At 47.4% G+C, this 18,655-nt stretch overlaps 1 protein-coding gene across 3 annotated transcripts; it reads right to left on the minus strand.

Moving 5' to 3' along the window:
- Positions 1 to 363: 363 nt before the first annotated feature.
- ASGR2 (asialoglycoprotein receptor 2) lies at positions 364 to 11,262 on the minus strand. Of its 3 annotated transcripts, none has more exons than XM_032498588.1 (9): positions 11,043 to 11,253; positions 10,262 to 10,415; positions 7,049 to 7,168; positions 6,780 to 6,875; positions 5,882 to 5,953; positions 5,658 to 5,744; positions 5,424 to 5,569; positions 1,022 to 1,128; positions 364 to 772 (listed from the first exon to the last, which is right to left on the minus strand). In XM_032498588.1, the coding sequence occupies exons 1-9, from the start codon at positions 11,052 to 11,054 to the stop codon at positions 616 to 618; spliced, it is 951 nt and encodes a 316-aa protein (XP_032354479.1). In that variant the 5' UTR covers positions 11,055 to 11,253; the 3' UTR covers positions 364 to 615. The 3 variants fall into 3 exon arrangements, with proteins under 3 accessions (XP_032354479.1, XP_014407087.1, XP_032354480.1); XM_014551601.2 differs by lacking the exon at positions 11,043 to 11,253 and adding an exon at positions 10,742 to 10,902; XM_032498589.1 differs by lacking the exon at positions 7,049 to 7,168 and having other exon boundaries at positions 11,043 to 11,262.
- Positions 11,263 to 18,655: the final 7,393 nt, after the last annotated feature.

Raw genomic sequence — 18,655 nt, forward strand, 5'->3', positions numbered from 1 at the left:
ATACCTGTGCTGGAGATTTGCCTAGGTCTGTTTGGGGTTGAAATCCTCCTCCTTTCAGCAAGCCTTTCTCACCAGCCTTCACCAGCTGAGTTCAGAGTTCCCACGCTGACAGTGGGGCAGGTGTGTTCCCTGAAACGTCTTCTGGAGGGGATCCCAACTGCAGGGAGCCCCTAGGGTCATGGGCAGAGCCTCCAGCCCCAGCCAGGCCAGCTCCATCCCCCTCCCCTGCCAGTGCCTGCCACTGGGCACCTCTGCTGCAAGCCTCTTCCCCCTCTCCCTGCCCTGTGACCTTCCAGACCCTCTCCTCTTCCTCTTCTTTGTGCCCTACACTTCCCAGTTCCAAATAACCAGTCCACGCAGAGATTCAAGTATTTGTTTCTTCTTTTCCTACTCCATCAAGGAGACAGAAAATTATAACACTAATTACAGTGAATTGCAGGAGGCAGGATCTCAGTCTCCCTGGACTTGAGATTCTGAAACCACCCCCTCTATCTTTCCTCACCGCTCCCCCTGCCTCTGATGATGCTTTCCTCCTTCCTTTCTTCAAAACCCCCAGGGGAGGAGCTGGGAGCAGGGCGAGGGAGCAGGTCAGAGGTCTGCTGGAGGTCAGGGGTCCTAGTCGGTGATGTTCCGTTTCATCTCACACACCCAGCGTTTCACTTGCTGGCAGAAATCGTCATTCCAGCGGCCATCACCCCGGATCTCGGCACAGTCCTCACTTCCACCCAGCTCGTGCCCCTGCCAGTCATCTGGCTGAGTGGCTGCCCAGTTCCTGGGAAGGCAGGACAGAGCTCAGCTCCGGACGTTCCCCCCATCCCATCAGCCCTCACCCCCACCTCAGAAAAGCAAGGCTTTGGAGAGTTCCAGGAGCAGCAGCTGCAGCCCTGGAGGCTGGGAGTCTGGGGGCGGGGACTGGTTGGAGAGCTTGATCCCTGAGCCAAGCGGCAGTATATTGGGAGAAAAGACCAGATGGCTGTCCCCAGGCCAAACTAACGAGGAGAGATAACAGGAGGCCACTTACTTGTAGTTGTACCTATAGTCTGTGCCGTCCACCCATCTCCAGGAGCCATCACTGTCAGTGAGGCCTATCCAGGTTTGAAAGGGGTTCGTGTGCTGCGCAATGAATTTCTGGAAAACAGGCAGGAGGGAAGTTTCTAGTCCCTTGTACCTCCGTGCAGGCATTAGCTGGGGTTTCTCAGCTAATCTGCCCCCAGGTTGAAGCATCAGCTCCTGATACTCGTTCTTTGCTTTTTCTCCTGTAAGCACAGCTACTGTTTAGTGAATATTTACTGGGCTAAACCTCACGCTAAATGCTTTACAAGGATCATTTTATTTAATCCTCATAAAGCCCTCTAAAATGGGAGCCCTGATGGTTCACACTTTATACATGAGGTTAAGGAACTCATGGTAGTCGGTGGAGTTCAGAGCATCAATCTCCCAGATCAATCAATCAATCATAAAAATATGAAAGAAGACATCAAAGAAGAAAGAGAATACAATGATAGTAAAGGGAAGAAACTGAAGAGAAAAATTTGAGTTATATTTAAAGAAAAAAAACAGCAACTCAGCAAAAAAACAAGACTGAGATATGAAGGCTTAAGAAAAGAACCCAGAATACAGAGGAGAAGAGAGAGCCATGGAAATAAATAGCAATAAGATGATGGCTGTGGAGGGCTAAAAATACAACAACAACAACAAACAAACAAACAAACAAAACTTTTGGATAACTTACTCCAGAGGAAAAGAGAACAAATGAACTATATCTATCTATCTATCTATCTATCTATCTATCTATCTATCTATCTATCTATATACATATATATATATATGCATATATTCAAATGCATGGCTTAAGAGAAATCTTCCAAAATGTTAAAAAAAAATCTAACTTTATGTGTTAAAAAGACTCTCCTGGCCTCGAGGCAAAAATATAGAGAGAATGAGAAACACTGAGATGTTTCTGGATGAGGTTAAAGAAATTCAAAGATAGAGAAGACTCCAGCTATTCATGCAAAAGTTAAGGAATATAGGAGAGAAACGAAGGAGGAGTTTCAAAGTTGCTAAAAGACTCAGTCTTAATTGTTCACAACACAAAAAAGAAACGGTAATTATGTAACACGATAAAGCTGAGAGCTAACACCACTGTGCTGATCATACTGCAGGATATAAATGTATCAAACTTGCTTACTGGATGGCTCAGACTTACAGTGTTATATGTCAATGACCTCTCAATTCCAAAAAGAGAAAAGAATGAGCCCTGTGAAGAAGTAGTGTGCTGGTTTCACCACCATTCATATGGAAAGTTATATAAACTCTTTTATTTTTGGAAGCCAATAAATTTCAGCCCATTAATTAAAGTTATGACAGTAATTACTAGTGTAACTAAAAACAAGCTACATCTAGTCCAAAATATCACAGAGGAGAAAACAAAAAGAATGTATCTCATATAGTAAATGGGAGAAAACAAAAGAAGCATATAAAACTGAAAAAAAAAAGACTGGATTAAAATGAAAGATATCTATTTAAAAATTAATATAAGTGAGACAGCCCAAAAATAAACCCATACACCTATGGTCAATTAACCTAGACAAAGGAGGTAAGAATAAACAATGGAGAAAAGACAGTCTTTTAAACAACTGGCATTGATAAAGCTGGACAGCTACATGTGAATCAGTGAAATTAGAACACTCCCCCATACCATATACAAAAATAAACTCAAATGGTTTCAAGACCTAGATATAAGACATGACACCATAAAACTCCTACAAGAGAACATAAGCAAAATATTCTCATACATAAGTCATAGCAATATTTTCTTAGATCTGTCTCCCAAGGCAGAAGAAATAAAAGGAAAAATAAACAAATGGGACCTAATCAAACTTAAAAGCTTTTGCACAGCAAAGAACCATCAGCAAAACGAAAAGACAACCTACAAAATGGGAGAAAATATTTGCAAATGATGCAACTGACAAAGGGTTAATATCCAAAATATCCAACAGCTCATATACCTCAGTATCCAAAAAACAAACAACCCAGTCAAAAAGTGGGCAGAAGACCTAAACAGACATTTCTCCAAAGAAGACATACAGATGGCCAACAGGCACATAAAAAGGTTCTCAACATCGCTATTTATTAGAGAAAAGCAAATCAAAATCACAATGAGGTATCACCTCGCACTGGTCAGAATGGCCATCAAAAAGTCTACAAATAATATGCTGGAGAGGGTGTGGAGAAAAGGGAACCCTTCTACTCTGCTGGTGGGAATGTAAATTGGTGCAGCCACTGTGGAGAACAGTATGGAGGTTCCTGAAAAAACTAAAACTAAATCCACCATATGATCCAGCAATCCCACACCTGGGTATATATCTAGAAAAGACAAAAACTCTAATCCAAAAAGATACATGCACCCCAATGTTCATAGCAGCACTATTTACAATAGCCAAGACATGGAAACAACCCAAGTGCCCATCAACAGACAACTGGCTCTAGAAGATGTGGTGTATATATACACATAAAATGTACACACGCACACACGCACAATGGAATATCACTCAGACATAAAAAAGAATGAAATATTGCCATTTGCAGCAACATAGATCGACCTGGAGAATATCACACTAAGTGAAATAAGTCAGACAGAGAAAGACAAATATTATATGATATCACTTATATGTGGCATCCTTTAGATTCATAATACAAATGAATCTATATACAAATCAGAAACAGACTCACAGACATAGAAAACAAACTTATGGTTACCAAAGGTGAAAGTGGGGGAGGATAAATTACGAGTATGGGATTAACAGATACAAACTACTATACATAAAATACATAAGCAACAAGGATTCACTGTATAGCACAAGGAATTGTAATACCTGTATCTTGTAATACCTATAATGGAAAATAATCTGAAAAAAAATGTATATATAAAACCGAATCACTTTCCTGTACACCTCAAACTAACATAATATTGTAAATCAACTATACTTCAATTTAAAAAGAAAAATGAATATAAATGAGATACACTCATCTCCTAAAGGAAAAAGGGCTCTTAACATACTCAGTTTTTAAAAACCAAAACCAAAACTTATACACAACCTATAGAAGAAATACCATAAGCTTGGGTACACAGTAGAGTAGCATCTTGGGGGGAACTTTAAAAATCTCAATGCCCAGGATGAATTCAAGATTAATTAAATCAGAATCTTTGAGTGTGAGACCAGGTGCCAATATGTTATAAATTCCTCAAGAGGTTACCATATACTGCCAAGGCTGAGGATCGCTCATCTAAACCAGAAGCTCAAAAAGGTTGGAAATAGAAGGAAGGGTATAGCTCAAGTGGCAGAGCGCATGCTTAGCATGCATGAGGTCCTGGGTTCAATCCCCAGTACCTTCTCTAAGAATAAATCAATGAATAAACCTAAATACCTCCCCTCCACCAAAAAAAAAAAAAAAAAAAAAAAAGGTTGGAAATAAAAGGATGGCAGAGATACATTAAGCAATGCAAGTAAAAAGAAATCAAGGACCTTTTCATTCATATAACTGAAAGATGAATTCAAAGCAAAAAGTATTAAACAGGACACTGACGTTCATTTCATAATGATGAAGGTACAGTTCCACCCACCGTGAAATCATAGCCATCACGAGTTGCTTGTGGACCGAATCACAGACCACTGAAATGTTAGGGCGATTCACATGAAAGTGACACTTTATAAGCCAATACTGATAGAATATTGGCAATTTCAGCCTGGTCAGTACAGCAAAATATGTTTGTAATCATTCTACCATGTTCATATATACATATTTATGACTTACTAGCTGTGCGGGGTAAAGGGGTGGATCTATGCAAGTGCCCGGTATACGGTAAGGGCTCGGTAAATGTTACCATTAATCTCCTCCTTTCCCCCCAAATGCCCCACCTGTTCTAATGCGTTGGCTCTTCCCTGTGAATTTTGGTGTTCGGGGTTGTGGTCTGGTGACAGCAGTGGGCAGGGAGATCTGGGGTGCTTCAGAGGGACCCAGGAAACCAGGGCAGGCACGTCTCTGGGAATCCCGCCCACTCTGTTCCTTTCCCGCAAGGGACCATGCCATCCTTTCACACAGGCCAGCACACAGCAAGCAGGGACTCTTGGTGCCTCCGTGGTGTTCTCCAACCCTAACTTCTGGCCCTTTAGTTCATCCTGCCTCGCATTCTGTCTCCTGACCTGCTCCCTAGTCATCTGGCTCCTCTGTGCCACCTCCTGGCTGTAACCTCCCATCTCTTAGAATCAGTGGTGGGTCCACCATGAACCTCCCAGAGCTCTACCAGACCTCTGCTTCTGGATTCTTCCTTAAAAAAAATAACAAAACCAGCCTAACGCAGCCTCGCGGAGTCTGCATTCCCAAGATCTCCGCCTGCCTTTGGAAAAGCTGCGCGGTCTCACCTGCTCCTCTCTGGAGTTGATGATGACCAGATGGGCGTTCTCCAGCTGGCAGTACTTCTCAGCCTCGAGCCAAGGCTTCCCACTGCGAGAGAACCAGTAGCAGCTGCCTTCATAGTCCACCCAGTTAACTGGGCAGCACTGTGTGCCTGAGGGGATTGAGGGGCAGAGGGCGATGAGATCCAGCCGGAGGGGACAGGCAAGAGGGACCAGAGAGCCCCCCGCCCCCATCCCTACCGTTGCTCTGGAGGAACGCCAACTGGCATGTCAGCATGCGCAGATCCACCGGGAAGTGCTTCAGATGGAGAAGCAGGGTGGCATGATCTAGGGGGCGGAGTGGTGGACGTTGGTGTGGGCAGTGTGGGCGGCCCACCTACCCGGACTCCAGTGTTCGGCTGGGGGAACACCACACACACATACATGCACTCACTCACGCACTCACTCAAAGGAGGGTCTCTGACCTGCTTTCAAGGCTTGCTGCTGTTTTTCCAACTTGGCTTCCAGAGATGTCACCTTGTCACCTGTGCTGCCTCCTGTAAAAGAGGAAAGCTAGACATTTCCCTCTGTTCTGCCTCCCTGACACCCCTCCATCCTCACGCACTGGAGCGCCATCACCTGGACCTGGGACACTGCACACTCTGCTCTCTGGTGCCCTGCAAACACACACCCCCTGTTCTGCCCAGTCTTCCCTATGCTGCACAGCGTTTGTTTGTTTTTTAATAGGTTTTTTAGGTGGGGTTAGGAGGGAGGTAATTAGGTTTACTTATTTATTTTAGAGGAGGTACTGGGGACAGAGCCAGAACCTCGTGCCTGCTAAGCATGCGCTCTACCACTTGAGCTGTACCCTCCCCACTCTGCACGGTGGTTTTCTGAAGCACCAACAGCTGAGGCTGCTCCCTGCTCAGCTCCTTCCAAAAGATGCTCATTTTCTCAAAATAAAGCCCCACAACTTAGCACAGCTTGCCTGCATGGCCTGGCCCCTCCCGCCTCTCTGGCCCACCTCTCCTGCCACCTTGGAGGTATTTACAGCCCCCAAACGTGCAGTGGTCTTCCTCACCCCCTGGTTGTCAGAGATTCTGTTCTCTACCTGGCTCTGGCCTCCGTCCTCTACTCTAACTCCTTCCTGTTCATCCTACAGGGCCCCTGGGCTCAGGGACCAGCATCCTTGGAAGTTTTGCCCAGCTTCTTGGGCTAGGTTATCCTCCCCCTGGCCTGTGCCCCAACAGCACCACAAACACACCCCTACTGAAGACCCAGCACTGGGCACCCAGCTCGGAGCCCAGCAAACCCACACGGACAAATCAACCCCTTGACCATCCAGCCCAGCAGGCCCCTCCCCCCAGGGGAGCACCCACTCACCATGGGAGCTCAGAGCCAGGATCTCCGTCAGGGTGCCCGAGGAGAAGTTGTCGGAAGTTTCCTTTAGGGTCTGTAGCTCCACCTGCAGCTGTGCTCCTTGTCAGGAAACAGGACAAGGTGGAGGGGGCGGTGTCCCATAGGACAGCCCCCATCGCTGTCCCTCTGACTGTCCCCTCCACTGCCCCATCACTGCCTCTCACTGCCTCCCATCTCTTCTCCTAACACAGCTCTCCTCGCCCCCAGCACTGCCCCATCCCTGTGACCCTCACTTTGGGACCATATCACACAGACGGCCACCAGCAGCAGGACATTGAAGCCCAGGACAAGCAGACTGAGGTGGAAGTTGGAGCAGAGACGCTGAAGCAGAAAGGGCTGTGGAGGAGGCGTCCCTGCAAGAGAAGCGGCGTGAGGACCAGGGACGTCGGAGGCGGGGGCACCAGGGAACGAGCGTTATGGAGCATCGGGGACAGAGTCTGAGGACATGCAGCCTGGACAGACGGAAGGAAAGTGGATGGGGGGGGGGAGCTGCTGGGGGAGTCAATGGGTTTTGACCCCAGCATTCATGAATGGCGCACACAAACCTTTGCACACTTGCAGCCACATGAACGAGGGCAAACAGGCACACACACCCAAACAGGGGCACACGACACACAGGCACATGATATTCACAGCCCCGATCGTGGACCTGGCGGACTTCGAGGCTGGACCCCGTGTTCTTAAAATCCATGCCTGGGCCCCTCAGATAAATCCAAAGCTGAGACAACCATCCCCAATTCCACAGGGATCCTTAAGTCCAGGTCACTCACTCCACCGCAGACCGCTCTGCGAGGGCCACGCCCCAGGCCCACCCTCTCACCTCCCACCACCCCCTGCCCCCAACCCCCGCCCCCCAGAAACCCTTGTTCCACCATGAACCCCTCCCCTGAGCGCTCCGTCATCTCGCAGAGACGTCTCCTCCCCGCGACCAGGCTGAGCCCCGACCCCACACACGTGCAATCACACACCCATTTTTCACTTCAGGCTCACAGAGGCACACACTCACACACACCAGCACACTCACACACACTCTCAGGCACTCGCGCACATACGACAGCTCACACACGTGCACCCACTTCCTCGCACACGCAGAGCCGTCTCCACAGGCCTGGCCATGGCTGTCTTCCCAGCCCTGGGCTCCTGCTTTGGCCTCTTCCCCCTGAGAACAAAATGCGTCCTCTTCTTGTCCTGACCACCCTCCCTCCTCACTGCCATCACACCCAGGCAGCCCCCCCCGTCTGCCCAGAACTCTCCACATCCTCACACCAAGGATGTCACCCTCCTCCACGCCAGCAACACCAGGCCCTCCTCCGGAAAACAACCAAAACCAAAAACAGATAACTTATAAGAAACAAGACTTTTTGAGATGCTGGACTTCAAGAAACAAAGGGCAATGATCCCTGTGGAGACAGGAAACAACAAGAGGAGTGTAATAATTGCCCCAGCCTACTGCTGGGAGAAAGTTTTCAGGTCTTAGCGTAGGGCAGGGAAACCCAAGCAGAGCCCAGCAGACTCCAGACTCCCGGAGTTTGAAGAGATGGAGCTGGGAGTGTGTGGAGACCAAGGTGGTTCAGATGCCCAGGACAAAGTATCAGAGAGGAGACAGCTGTGCAGAGCATCCTGGAGATCTGCTGAGGGTTCCCCCTTAGCAAGCCGCTGAGATGTGGATGTACGGAATGCTACCCAAGGCCAGGAGAAAGACAATCTGAAAGGATTAGGGAGCAGGGCCTGGCACTCAGACAGAGCAGGGAAGGGTGGAAAACTCACAACCCACAGGGCACTGGGTAGAGAACCTCAGTCATGCTCCAGACCCACCTAACAAATCATAAAAGCAAAACCCAAAAGGATCAGATTGACTCCAAGTTACTTAACCGCATCCCAGGATGAAGCTCAAGAGTATTCAGAGGAATACAAATATGTCCAGCACACAAGGTAAAATTCACAATGTCTGGCATCCAATCAAAGGCCACCAGGCACACAAAGAAGCAAGAAAACACAGCTCATAACAAGGAGGCTAATAAACCTCCAGAAACTGACCCAGAACTAGTGCAGGTGTTAGACTCGGCAGACAGGGACATCAGAACGGGTGGTTGTAACTGTACGCCACATATTCAAAAATTAAGTAGAATATCAATATTTAAAAGTCCCAAGCAGAACTTCTAGACATGAAGACTCCAATGTCAGAAATGAAAAATACACTGAATGGAATTAATGGAAGATTAGACACGCAGAAGGAAAGATTAGCGAACTTAAGCAATAATAACTATATAAAAAGAAACATTGAGAGAAAAAAGAATCCCCCCCTCAAAATGAAAAGCACACCAGTGAGCTGTGGGACCACTAATCCGTGGGTAACTGGAGTCCCTGACATCAAGGGGTGGTGGGGGGGCCAGAAAATATTTTGAAGAAAAACTGGCCAAAGCGTTTCCAAATCTGCAAACTACAGACACGTAGGACTGGGAAGAGTGGAAGATGGTCCTGGGTAAGCAGGGGATGGGTGTCAGCTCACGTGAAGGCAGCAGAGGCTGCTGGAGAGAAACTCAGTGATGGCTGCACCCCCAGACTTGCCCCACATGGCGTCCCTCAGGCGTTGGGGGGAGCCCCCTCTCCCATGCAGTCCAAAACCTCTGCACTCTCTCCGAGCCTCCTGCCTAAACACGGAGTCCTCTCACCTTCGGGAGATTCAACAACATCTAAACTCGTTTTTGAGCGTCCGCTGCGTACCAGGCAGCGCGTGGGCCCTGAGCGTGCAGAGGAGGGTGAGACAGACGCGGCCTCAGGCCCATGCAGGCTACCGCCCCACGGAAAGGCCTGCCAGCCCGCCACGCTGGGCAGGGAACAGCTGCCCCTCCTGCCGTTCCCACCCAGCTCCCGCTCGCGGCTGTGACAGCGCCAGCCCTCCTGGGTCTGCCAGCCTCAGCAACGAGGGGTCCCTCCTCCCAGCCCAGGCGAACCCACCCTCTCCCTGAGTTTCCAGCCCCAACCCCTCTCCAGCTCCACAGAGCCTGGCTCCATCACTGGCACCCACGCACCTGATACCCCCTCCTCAGCCCCAGCTCCTGAGCTTAGAATTGCTCAGATCTTTCTCACCTTAAACCTTTTCCCAGACACCTGGGGCCTATGGTCAAGATTTGCTAAAGAAAGACCTGGGCAGTGGGAGTCTTCCAGTATCTCTCTGTGCCCTTTCCCCCACCCACACCCATCTCCCCCACCCACATACCCGGCACAAGCTGCTGGGGTTGGAAGGAAGAGGGGGAGACCCCTTTCCTGGGGTCCTGGGGTGGAGAGGGAGGTGAGGGCAGGGGACAAGCAGAGGTGTCAGGCACCTCATACCCAGAGGGGCCCATCCCCGGTCACGGAGTGAATGTGACAGAGACCTCAGAGAGACAGAGAGCCACCAGGAGCTAGACCGAGGTGGAGCCAAGCCCCAGGAAGCAGACACTTGCCTTTCCAAAATGGATTTTCTCTCCTGGAACCGTGCCCACAAGTGCCTGGGCCCTCATCTCTGCTGAGCTGGTGGTCACTGTCCTCCGAGTCCAGCTGCTGGATGTCTTGAAAGTCCCTCGCCATGCTGGTTTGGGCGCTGGGTTGCAGCTGGACCTGGGAGGGGGTTGAGGTGCTTTTAGGGCTGGGGCTGATGTTTGTGCTAAGATGCTAATTCAGGAGGGGGCTGATGGATATAGGCTCAGAGTAGGTCAAGGCAATGGCTTGGGTTGGATCTGCAGCTGGAAATGAGTTTGGGGCTGAAATACAGCTGGGTCCCATCCCTTCTCAGGAGACTGCTGGAGCCTTGAGAAGCCAGGAGCCTCCCCTCCATGGGCTCCAAACCACCCCACATCTTCCTGTCTGCCTCCCACTGTCCCTGAACCAAGGTCCCTTTAATCCTAAACATTCCCCAGTCCCACCTGCCTCCCCACCTCGGCTACCTGTTACAGGTATGGAGGGCAAACTCTTGGGTCTCTCAGGCAGCCCAGGCCCCAGGGCAAAGTATGGGCTTGAGCCGGGAGAAGTGGGGAAGGGGAGGAGGCTGGTCCAGGCGAGGGCCCTGAGCCCGTGTGTCTGAGCGTCCAAGTGTTTCTAACACCCGGGACTTTGGACGGTAAATAGAAGTGGAAACCAAGTGAGAATTCAGGCAAAGTGAGGTGGGGGTGGGGGCAGGACCGTCTATGTCCTTCACAGAGAACAGGGTCCCCAGGTCTGCCCCCCTCACCCCCACAAGCCAGTCACCTCACTCCTCATGGCACATTTGGGAGGGGTCCAGGCCAGGAGGGGCGGGGGGGGGGAAGCAGGTCACTGTTTCCCCCTGCCCCTCCCCCCTTTCACTTTCTGCCTCTGACTCTCCCCGAATCACTGGTGCCTCCAAATACCCCGGACCAGGATCAGAGGCACCGGTCTCCGCTCCTGCCCAATCTGGCGTCTGGGCCTACATCGCCCATGTCCTGCGGGCCCAGCCCCCTGGCTCCCCAGCCCTGGGCCACCTTTCCCGGGAGAAGGCCCCGCAGAGACCGGAAGTTCAGGAGGAGGGAGGAGCGTCCAAAAGGCAGCCGTGTTGGGCAGGAGGGACCCCTTCTGCGGCCCTGGCAGCACAGGCCTTTGTCCTCATGCCCCTCCGCGGGGCTGAAGAGCCCGCAGACATTTTCTCAAGAGACGGGTTCTTCAGCTGTTGCCATTTCACAAAGGAGGAAATGGACCCTCGTGGAGATTAAGTGACTTGACCTGGGGGAGGGGTCCGTGGGTAGGGAAACTGGGAAGCAAAACTTAATAAAGAGGAAAAAAGTCATCCCGTGAGAGTAGGGACATCACAGTCGTGTGAGGAAGATGGGGCTCCAAGACCTGAGGAACGTGACTAACTCAGGTCTACACTCTCACTGACACTAGCTTGGGAAAGAAATTCACCCGATTTTCTGACCCTCACCAAGAAGTGAAACTAGAGAAACTAGCTACGGGCAGAGATCCTCTTATAAAGCTGTCTGGGCTTCTCCTTTTGCTGAAAAGGGGTTGGGACAGAGGCCTGTGCTTTTCTTGGGGTAACTTCCTGTTACCCAGAAAGTAGCACACAATCCGACATCCCAGCATTCCTACGTCACCAAAGCAGTGGTGGCTGCTTTGCTTTTGGACTGTGAGATGTTGCTGAGAGATGTGTTCTCCACATACACACACAGGCACCCGCACTCGTATTTGTATGCTTTGCTTTCTCCTGAATCCCCAGGGCCCGGCACACAGTAGGTGCTCAACAAGTATTGAATGAATGAATGAATTTGCAGATAGCTTATTGACATGAATGTCTCATCAAACACTGCATACCTGAAGACTTGCATTCTAGTTCACGACCAACTGAATTGAGTTTCCCAATGCACTAATGGGGTCACAACTTGGTTTGAAAAACACTGCGATGCAGTCCCAGTCTTGGCAGGGATGTGGTTTTAGTTTCAAGATGCAGGCACAAGCTTAAAAAATGGCTTATTATACTGCGTGTCAAGGTTTACCAACTGCCATCCAGGGGTGGGGGGCATTCTCACTGGCCACCCACTTTGACTGAATTGATTCCAAGTCTCAGGGTACACCCCCTACGCCGGCATTGGCGAGACAGGACAGAGAAAACAGACACCTCTGCTTCCTTCTCTTCCTCCCCATGTGAAAGTCAGCATCTTAACTTGCCAAAAGTTGGCATATACTCAGATTATTTCTTACGTTTCCATATTGCCTCTATTTTTTGTCAGGGTTTTTCTGACTTTGGTTACAAAATCCTTTTTTTTCCCGTTGGTTTTGGTTTTGGGGTTTTGTCGGTTTTTTTGTACCTCAGGCACAGAAAGTTAGATGAGTCATATTTCTGAGTTGCTGGCATCCAGTCTTCCTCAGAAGTCTGAGCAAGACCTTTCTCTCTTTTTTTTTTTTAATTTTTTTTAAATTAAAAAAATTTTTTTTTGGTGGCGGAGGTAATTAGGTTTACTTTTTTGTTTATTTTTTTGGAGGCAGTACTGAGGATTGAACCTGGGACCTTGTGCATGCTAAGCATGTGCTCTACCACTTGAGCTATACCCTCCCCCAAGACCTTTCTCTTATTTTATTATTTTTCCTCCTCAATCCTGTCTCCCTACACCAACTCCTATGTCTGCTACATGATACAGTTTCCAAAGATGGCGGCCATCAAGCTCTCCCCTCACTATACATACAAGTTACACCAGCCACCCAGAGGGAGAGGCCATTTCCCCTCCCTTTGACTCTGTGACTTGCCTGGACCAACTGAAAGTGCTCAGAATGACACTCTGCCATTTCTGGGGCCAGTTCTAGGTCAAGAGACCTAGAAGCTTCAGGTTTCATACCTGGAGGCCAGTCCCATGCTATAAGGAACCCCAGCTACCCGGCTGGAGGGAGAAACCTGGTCTAGAGGCTCCGGGGGTAACACACAATATGGAGATGGAGGGAGAGAGACGGAGAGAGAACACACAGGAGCACTGAGGTTCTCGACATGTGAACAAAGCCTTTCTGGGAGCTTCCAGCCCAGCCCAGCCCAGCCTAGCCAACAGTTGAATACATCCAAGTGTGTAACCCTAGCCAGTCCTACATGGTCCACCTGGCCCAGCCCTGCTCAGATTTCTGACCCAGAGACTCTTGCGAAGTAATAAATACAGCTGACTTTTGAATGGCACAGGGGTTAGGGAGTCGAAAATCCAAGTATAACTTTACAATTACCCTTCGTATCCTTGGATCAGCATCTGCAGATGGTGTAATACATTTTCAGTGAAAAAAAAAATCTGCTTATAAGTGGTTACAAGTGAATCTGTGCAGTTCAAACCTGTGTTGTTCAAGGGTCAACTGTAGTTGTTTGTTTTAAGCCACTGAAGCTTTGGGTTCGTCTGTATGTATCAGCAGGTAACAGAATCAATAGATATCCTTAAATATGTATCCTTATCAACTATGTTGTACAGTTTGTGTCTTTTTTTTTAACATTTTTTATTGAGTTATAGTCATTTTACAACGTTGTGTCAAATTGTGTCTGTTTCTTATATACATAAATGAAACCTTTATAAATCTCATTTGTTCCTGACCTTTTTCACCCAACGATAAATGCTGAAGATCTACCCCCGTTGCTATTTGAACACCTGGTTTGTTGCATCGTAGTCAATGGTGCGTATCCATCAGTCTATTTACCGAGTCCCCTAATGATGAACCCTAGGTTATCGCCAACACCCAACACCCAACACTCAGCTACCACAATGAACACATTCTGTTCTCATGCGGACCTAGGTGAGAATTTCTCTCAGAACTAGACCTAAGAATGAAATTACTAAATTACAGAATAGTCTCATACTTAATTTCACACACATACACGTTTTTTTTGGCCTCTATGAGTTCATAGCCATGATACTTTTTTAGTACAGTTTTTGTTCCCTTTCTTTTTTCACTTGCCTCATCCTCCCCCTCCCTTTGCTCTGCCTGCTCACTGCATCTTCCATCCCTGCCCCTCCTGTGACAATATTAACAACCTAGAAATGGGCTTACTGTTTTATCTCTGCTATTAATGCTTCATCCTGTTCCCACGTGAACCTAGGCAAGAAGTTCCCTGTGAAATAGATCCAGGAGTGAAAGTGTGAGGTCACAAATTCTTCCCATTACTTAATTTCACTGGGTCCTGCCGCCATGCTGTGCATTTTCCAGAATGGTCGTGCCCATGGACACCCCACCACCAGCATATGAGGGCTCCCTCTTTGGAATTATTCCATTTTCCAGTTGCCACCAGCCTGATGCCATCTCACTGCTCTGTTATTTTGCATTTCCGGTTAATAGCAAATCTGAATGTTTCTTCATCTATTTTCTTGTCACTGGGTTTCCCTGGCACGGACTGCTTTTTTACACCCTTTACCCACTTTTCTATTGGGTTTCCTGAATTCACTTTGCGGATTAGCAGAATTTCTTGTGTTTACTAGATACTTGTTCAGAAAACAAGAAAGGCCTTTTCAAATTAAAAAATACTATTGTTAAAGCCAAAAAAACGAATAGAAGTTTTGGAAGATAAAAATTTAGAAATCTTTCAAAGAAAAAAAAAGAACAAAAGGACAATTTTTTTTTTTAGTTTGTGATGAGAAAACAGATAGCTAAACTGGGGGGATTTTTTTTTCCCCCTGCCTTCATGTTTCCATGTTTTTTCCCACTAGGGAAAGTCTCTGAGCCTCTCTCCAGACACCCCCGCCCCACTCACTCCTCCCTCCCCAGGGGAGGAAGCTTCACTTACTAGAGCACATGGCTCAGCCCCACGGGGCTCCCTCTGGTGTCTCCCTGCTCAGCTTGTAATCTATGTCCTGCCAGGTGACACCGAGCCCATCCCTGCAGAGAGACCTGCTTTGCTCAGCTCTGCCTGTGACTTGGTAAATATGTCTGCCTAATTCTTGGATGAAATATTAACTAGTCCTTTTGATTTAAGGTTCTAAGCCAAATCCCCTTTCACTGCTTATCAGTGATAAAGCTAGCATCATGATATCCATTCATCTGTCTACTGTGTCTTAGTTCTCAATTGGTTTCAAACTTCAGAGAAGAAAGGGTTCTTTTTTATTAGCCTTGTTAAATTTCTGGAGAACCAATGAATAGTTCTAGGAAATAAAACAGGAAGTGAAAGTGGAAGAAATATCAAAGCACTAATACGAGAATGTTGCTTAGAATTAAAAGGATGAGACTCTCAATTCGGGTAACCTACTTATCTCCCAGCTTTTCACTGAAGACGGACCAAAGGATGCCAGGGTGAAATTTCAGAATACCAGTAATAAAAAGAAGATTCTAAAAGCCACTGGAGAGGGAAAAAAAAAATCACTTATAAAGAAACAAGAATGAAAATGGATTCCACTTCTCAGCTGTTCCATTCAACACTAGAAGACAGGATGATGCCTTCAAACTTCCAAGGGAAATTTTTTTCAATCTAAAATCGTAGATGCAAATGATCATTGGCATGACAGAGCCGAATATAGAGCTTTCAGACATGCCAGTGTTCAGAAAGTTTATTTCCTATTTCTACAATCTGAAATAAATTTCTATAGAAAGTGAGGAAATAATCCAAAAATAAGACACAAAAAAGAACATCTCAGTATGAAATGTTTTCATTATCATTAAATAAAATCTTATTTACCTCTCTGTATTTCTGCCTACAGCTTGGCGTTTTTATTTTCTTGTAACTCTAACTAGTGAGATTTGAGAGCCTGGCCTTAAAAATGCAAGTCATCATAATAAACTTAAGAAATCTAAGGAAGAGATGGAGACTGCCATTTGCTAGGCTGCTGAAGTGAGAATGACCACAAGCCCACCCGTCTTGTTCTCCATGAACCACGGAGACCAGCGTGGACCTTCATAACTCTTGGGGACGTATTCTGTTCTCCGCAACGTTAACGCTTTCTTTGGAAGGCTTAAGACTCCCAAGACTTTAAACAAAACAGTTGCCATCACTGGTAAAAATAATTTCCAGAAAATGTCTGGGGTGCTGTTAGGTTGCCTTTCTTGACAACTTAGTGCACGTTGGAATCTCTAGGCAAGGATACAATTCTTGACGTTCAGAACATGGCTAAGAACACCATAAAGGAAGTCCTCCTGAGAAAAGAGAATTTGATTTTATGGGGTTTTAACTTTAAGAAACAGAACATCGTTGTGAGGAAAATATTGCAAGATGAAAAACTATTATATCGCCAGTAAAAACAAAAGAGACGATACAAGAAAGAAAATGTTGTCATAGTAGAACAGGAGGTTCTACATAATATTGACATAGACATATAACGTGAATGCTTTCTTTTTAACTCAAGATGCTGCTATAACTAGAGTTGGAAAATGGCAGTGGTAAAAGAGGCTAATCCTCATCCCTAATAGGAAATAAATGGTCTAACAGTTGTAAATTCCTTCCTCCTCATTGTCTGATGGGCAGATTGCAATAGAATGAGTTGGAACTCCAGGAACCACCACCATAGAAGGCCACGGAGTTAGCTGTGACCATCGTAACCACTGGTCATGGGGAACCGAGGAGAGCAGGTTTCTGGCTGAGACAAGCATGAGGCTGGTGGTGCCACTTGTCAGCCAGGGAGCCCAGCGGGAGATCTGGTGTGGCAGCAAGGGCGAGGAGGCTGAGTTTGATTTGGGGCATAAGTTAAGCATGCTGGTGGTCCATTCAGATGGAGCTACCTAGGGGCAGTTGGATACAGTTGAATCTGAAGCTCAGAGGAGAGGTCTGGGCTGAAGACCGGGAATCACCAAAGGTAACCGGAGCCACAGGAGTGGAGAAGAGGGTCTAGGACAGAGCCCTGAAAAGACTCATGTCAAACAGACAGAGAAAGAGGTCGGGGAAAAGAGAATGAGAAGGTGCAGCCAGGGACGTGCAAGGAAAATGGGGAGGGAAGCCAAGCAAAGAGTTTCAAGAAGTGAGTCATCCAGTCCAAGACGAATATCTGAGCCTACTTCCAAATTCTACTGCACGATGTGCTGTAGATGAAAGCAAGCAAAGGACAGAGCAGCCCAGGACTTGGGTGGGGAGGATGGGGAGGAAATCCCATCCGGGCAGTAAATGGAAGGGCATCCAGGGAATGGCAGATATCCCTGCCCTGCTCAGGTGGCAGCAGCTGGGGACAAGGGCAGTATGGGGTGCCAAGTTCAATCATACTGAGGTCTGCAAGAAGTTCCCTGGATACTAGAGTCCCTCGTGAGCCTGGTGGACTTCAAGGTCCTCCACATTGCTGCAGCTTTCAGTTGGTGGGGCAGACCAGCCCTACGAAGGCAGAAGCACTGACAAGCTTGGCCCCTAAGCACACTAGCAGCACCTCTTTGAGAACAAGTCGCTGCCCAGCTACTTCTATACTGTCACACAAATCCAGAGAACAAACCACCCCCCCCCAAAAAATCTGCTAACTGTCAGGAGGTCCACTCCACAGTTTAAGAGCTCTCTGAGATAAATTACCCCAAAGAGAGACAATGTTTCCATCTGGGTCTGTATTTTCAAGAGATAGCCACTTTCTCTGGCAAAATCTATCTCAACTCCAATACTGAATAAAAATAAATCTTCTTCTACAGGGGTGGGTGTGATGGACTGAATTGTATTCCATTTCTCCCAAAACACATATGTTGACGCCCTACCTCCCAGTGTGACTGTATTTGGATACAAGGCTTTTAAGGAGATAGTTAAGTAAAATGAGGTCATAAGAGTGGTGCCCGAATCCAATAGGATTGGTGCCCTTATAAGAAGAGGAAGAGACACCAGGAGTGCACACACAGAGGAGTGACCACATGAGGACATGGAGAGAGGCAGCCACCCGCAAGCCAGGATGAGAGGGAGGTCTCACCAGAAACAAATTCTGCCAGCACCTTGATCTTGGACTTCCAACCTCCAAGACTATAAGAAAATAAGTGGCGATATTGTTCGCACCACCCAGTCTGTGGTAGTCTATTAAGGCAGCTCAAGGCAACTAATCCACTGGGCACAAAAGACAAAAGAAAAATCTGGACATATGAAAAGATTTAGCAAGTCAAAAGATACTAAATCAAAGAAAGTGTCCTCTTGAAATAGATTTAACAGCAATAAACAAGGCAGAGTTTTAAAAATATATAGTTTACATCTAAATGAATTAATTTTGTTTCTATGAAACAAGAGCAGGAAGTCACCAGAGGAAAACAACAGATAACAGAGAAACAATTTGGGGGAAGTAACAGGATGGTTAATAATTTTGAAACCCAATAGAGGATATGAAGAGCCAATTGCTAATAACAGGAAACTGAATCAGAGATTTCCAAGCCAGAAATGGTAAATTCCCCGAGAACTCTGAGCTAAAGAAAAGAGATTTATGCACCCATGTTCATAGTAGCATTATTCGCAATAG

The sequence above is a fragment of the Camelus ferus genome, chromosome 16 (genome assembly GCF_009834535.1).
Source record: "Camelus ferus isolate YT-003-E chromosome 16, BCGSAC_Cfer_1.0, whole genome shotgun sequence".
Lineage (NCBI taxonomy): Eukaryota > Metazoa > Chordata > Mammalia > Artiodactyla > Camelidae > Camelus > Camelus ferus.

Bases quoted from the DNA above. Each gene is read 5' to 3' on its own strand.
- ASGR2 (XM_032498588.1), bottom strand. The intron at 6,876-7,048 runs GTGAGGGTCACA...TTTCCTGACAAG, and splicing joins CTGTGTGATATGGTCCCAAA to GAGCACAGCTGCAGGTGGAG. The intron at 5,745-5,881 runs GTCAGAGACCCT...TCCGCCCCCTAG, and splicing joins GCAGCAAGCCTTGAAAGCAG to ATCATGCCACCCTGCTTCTC.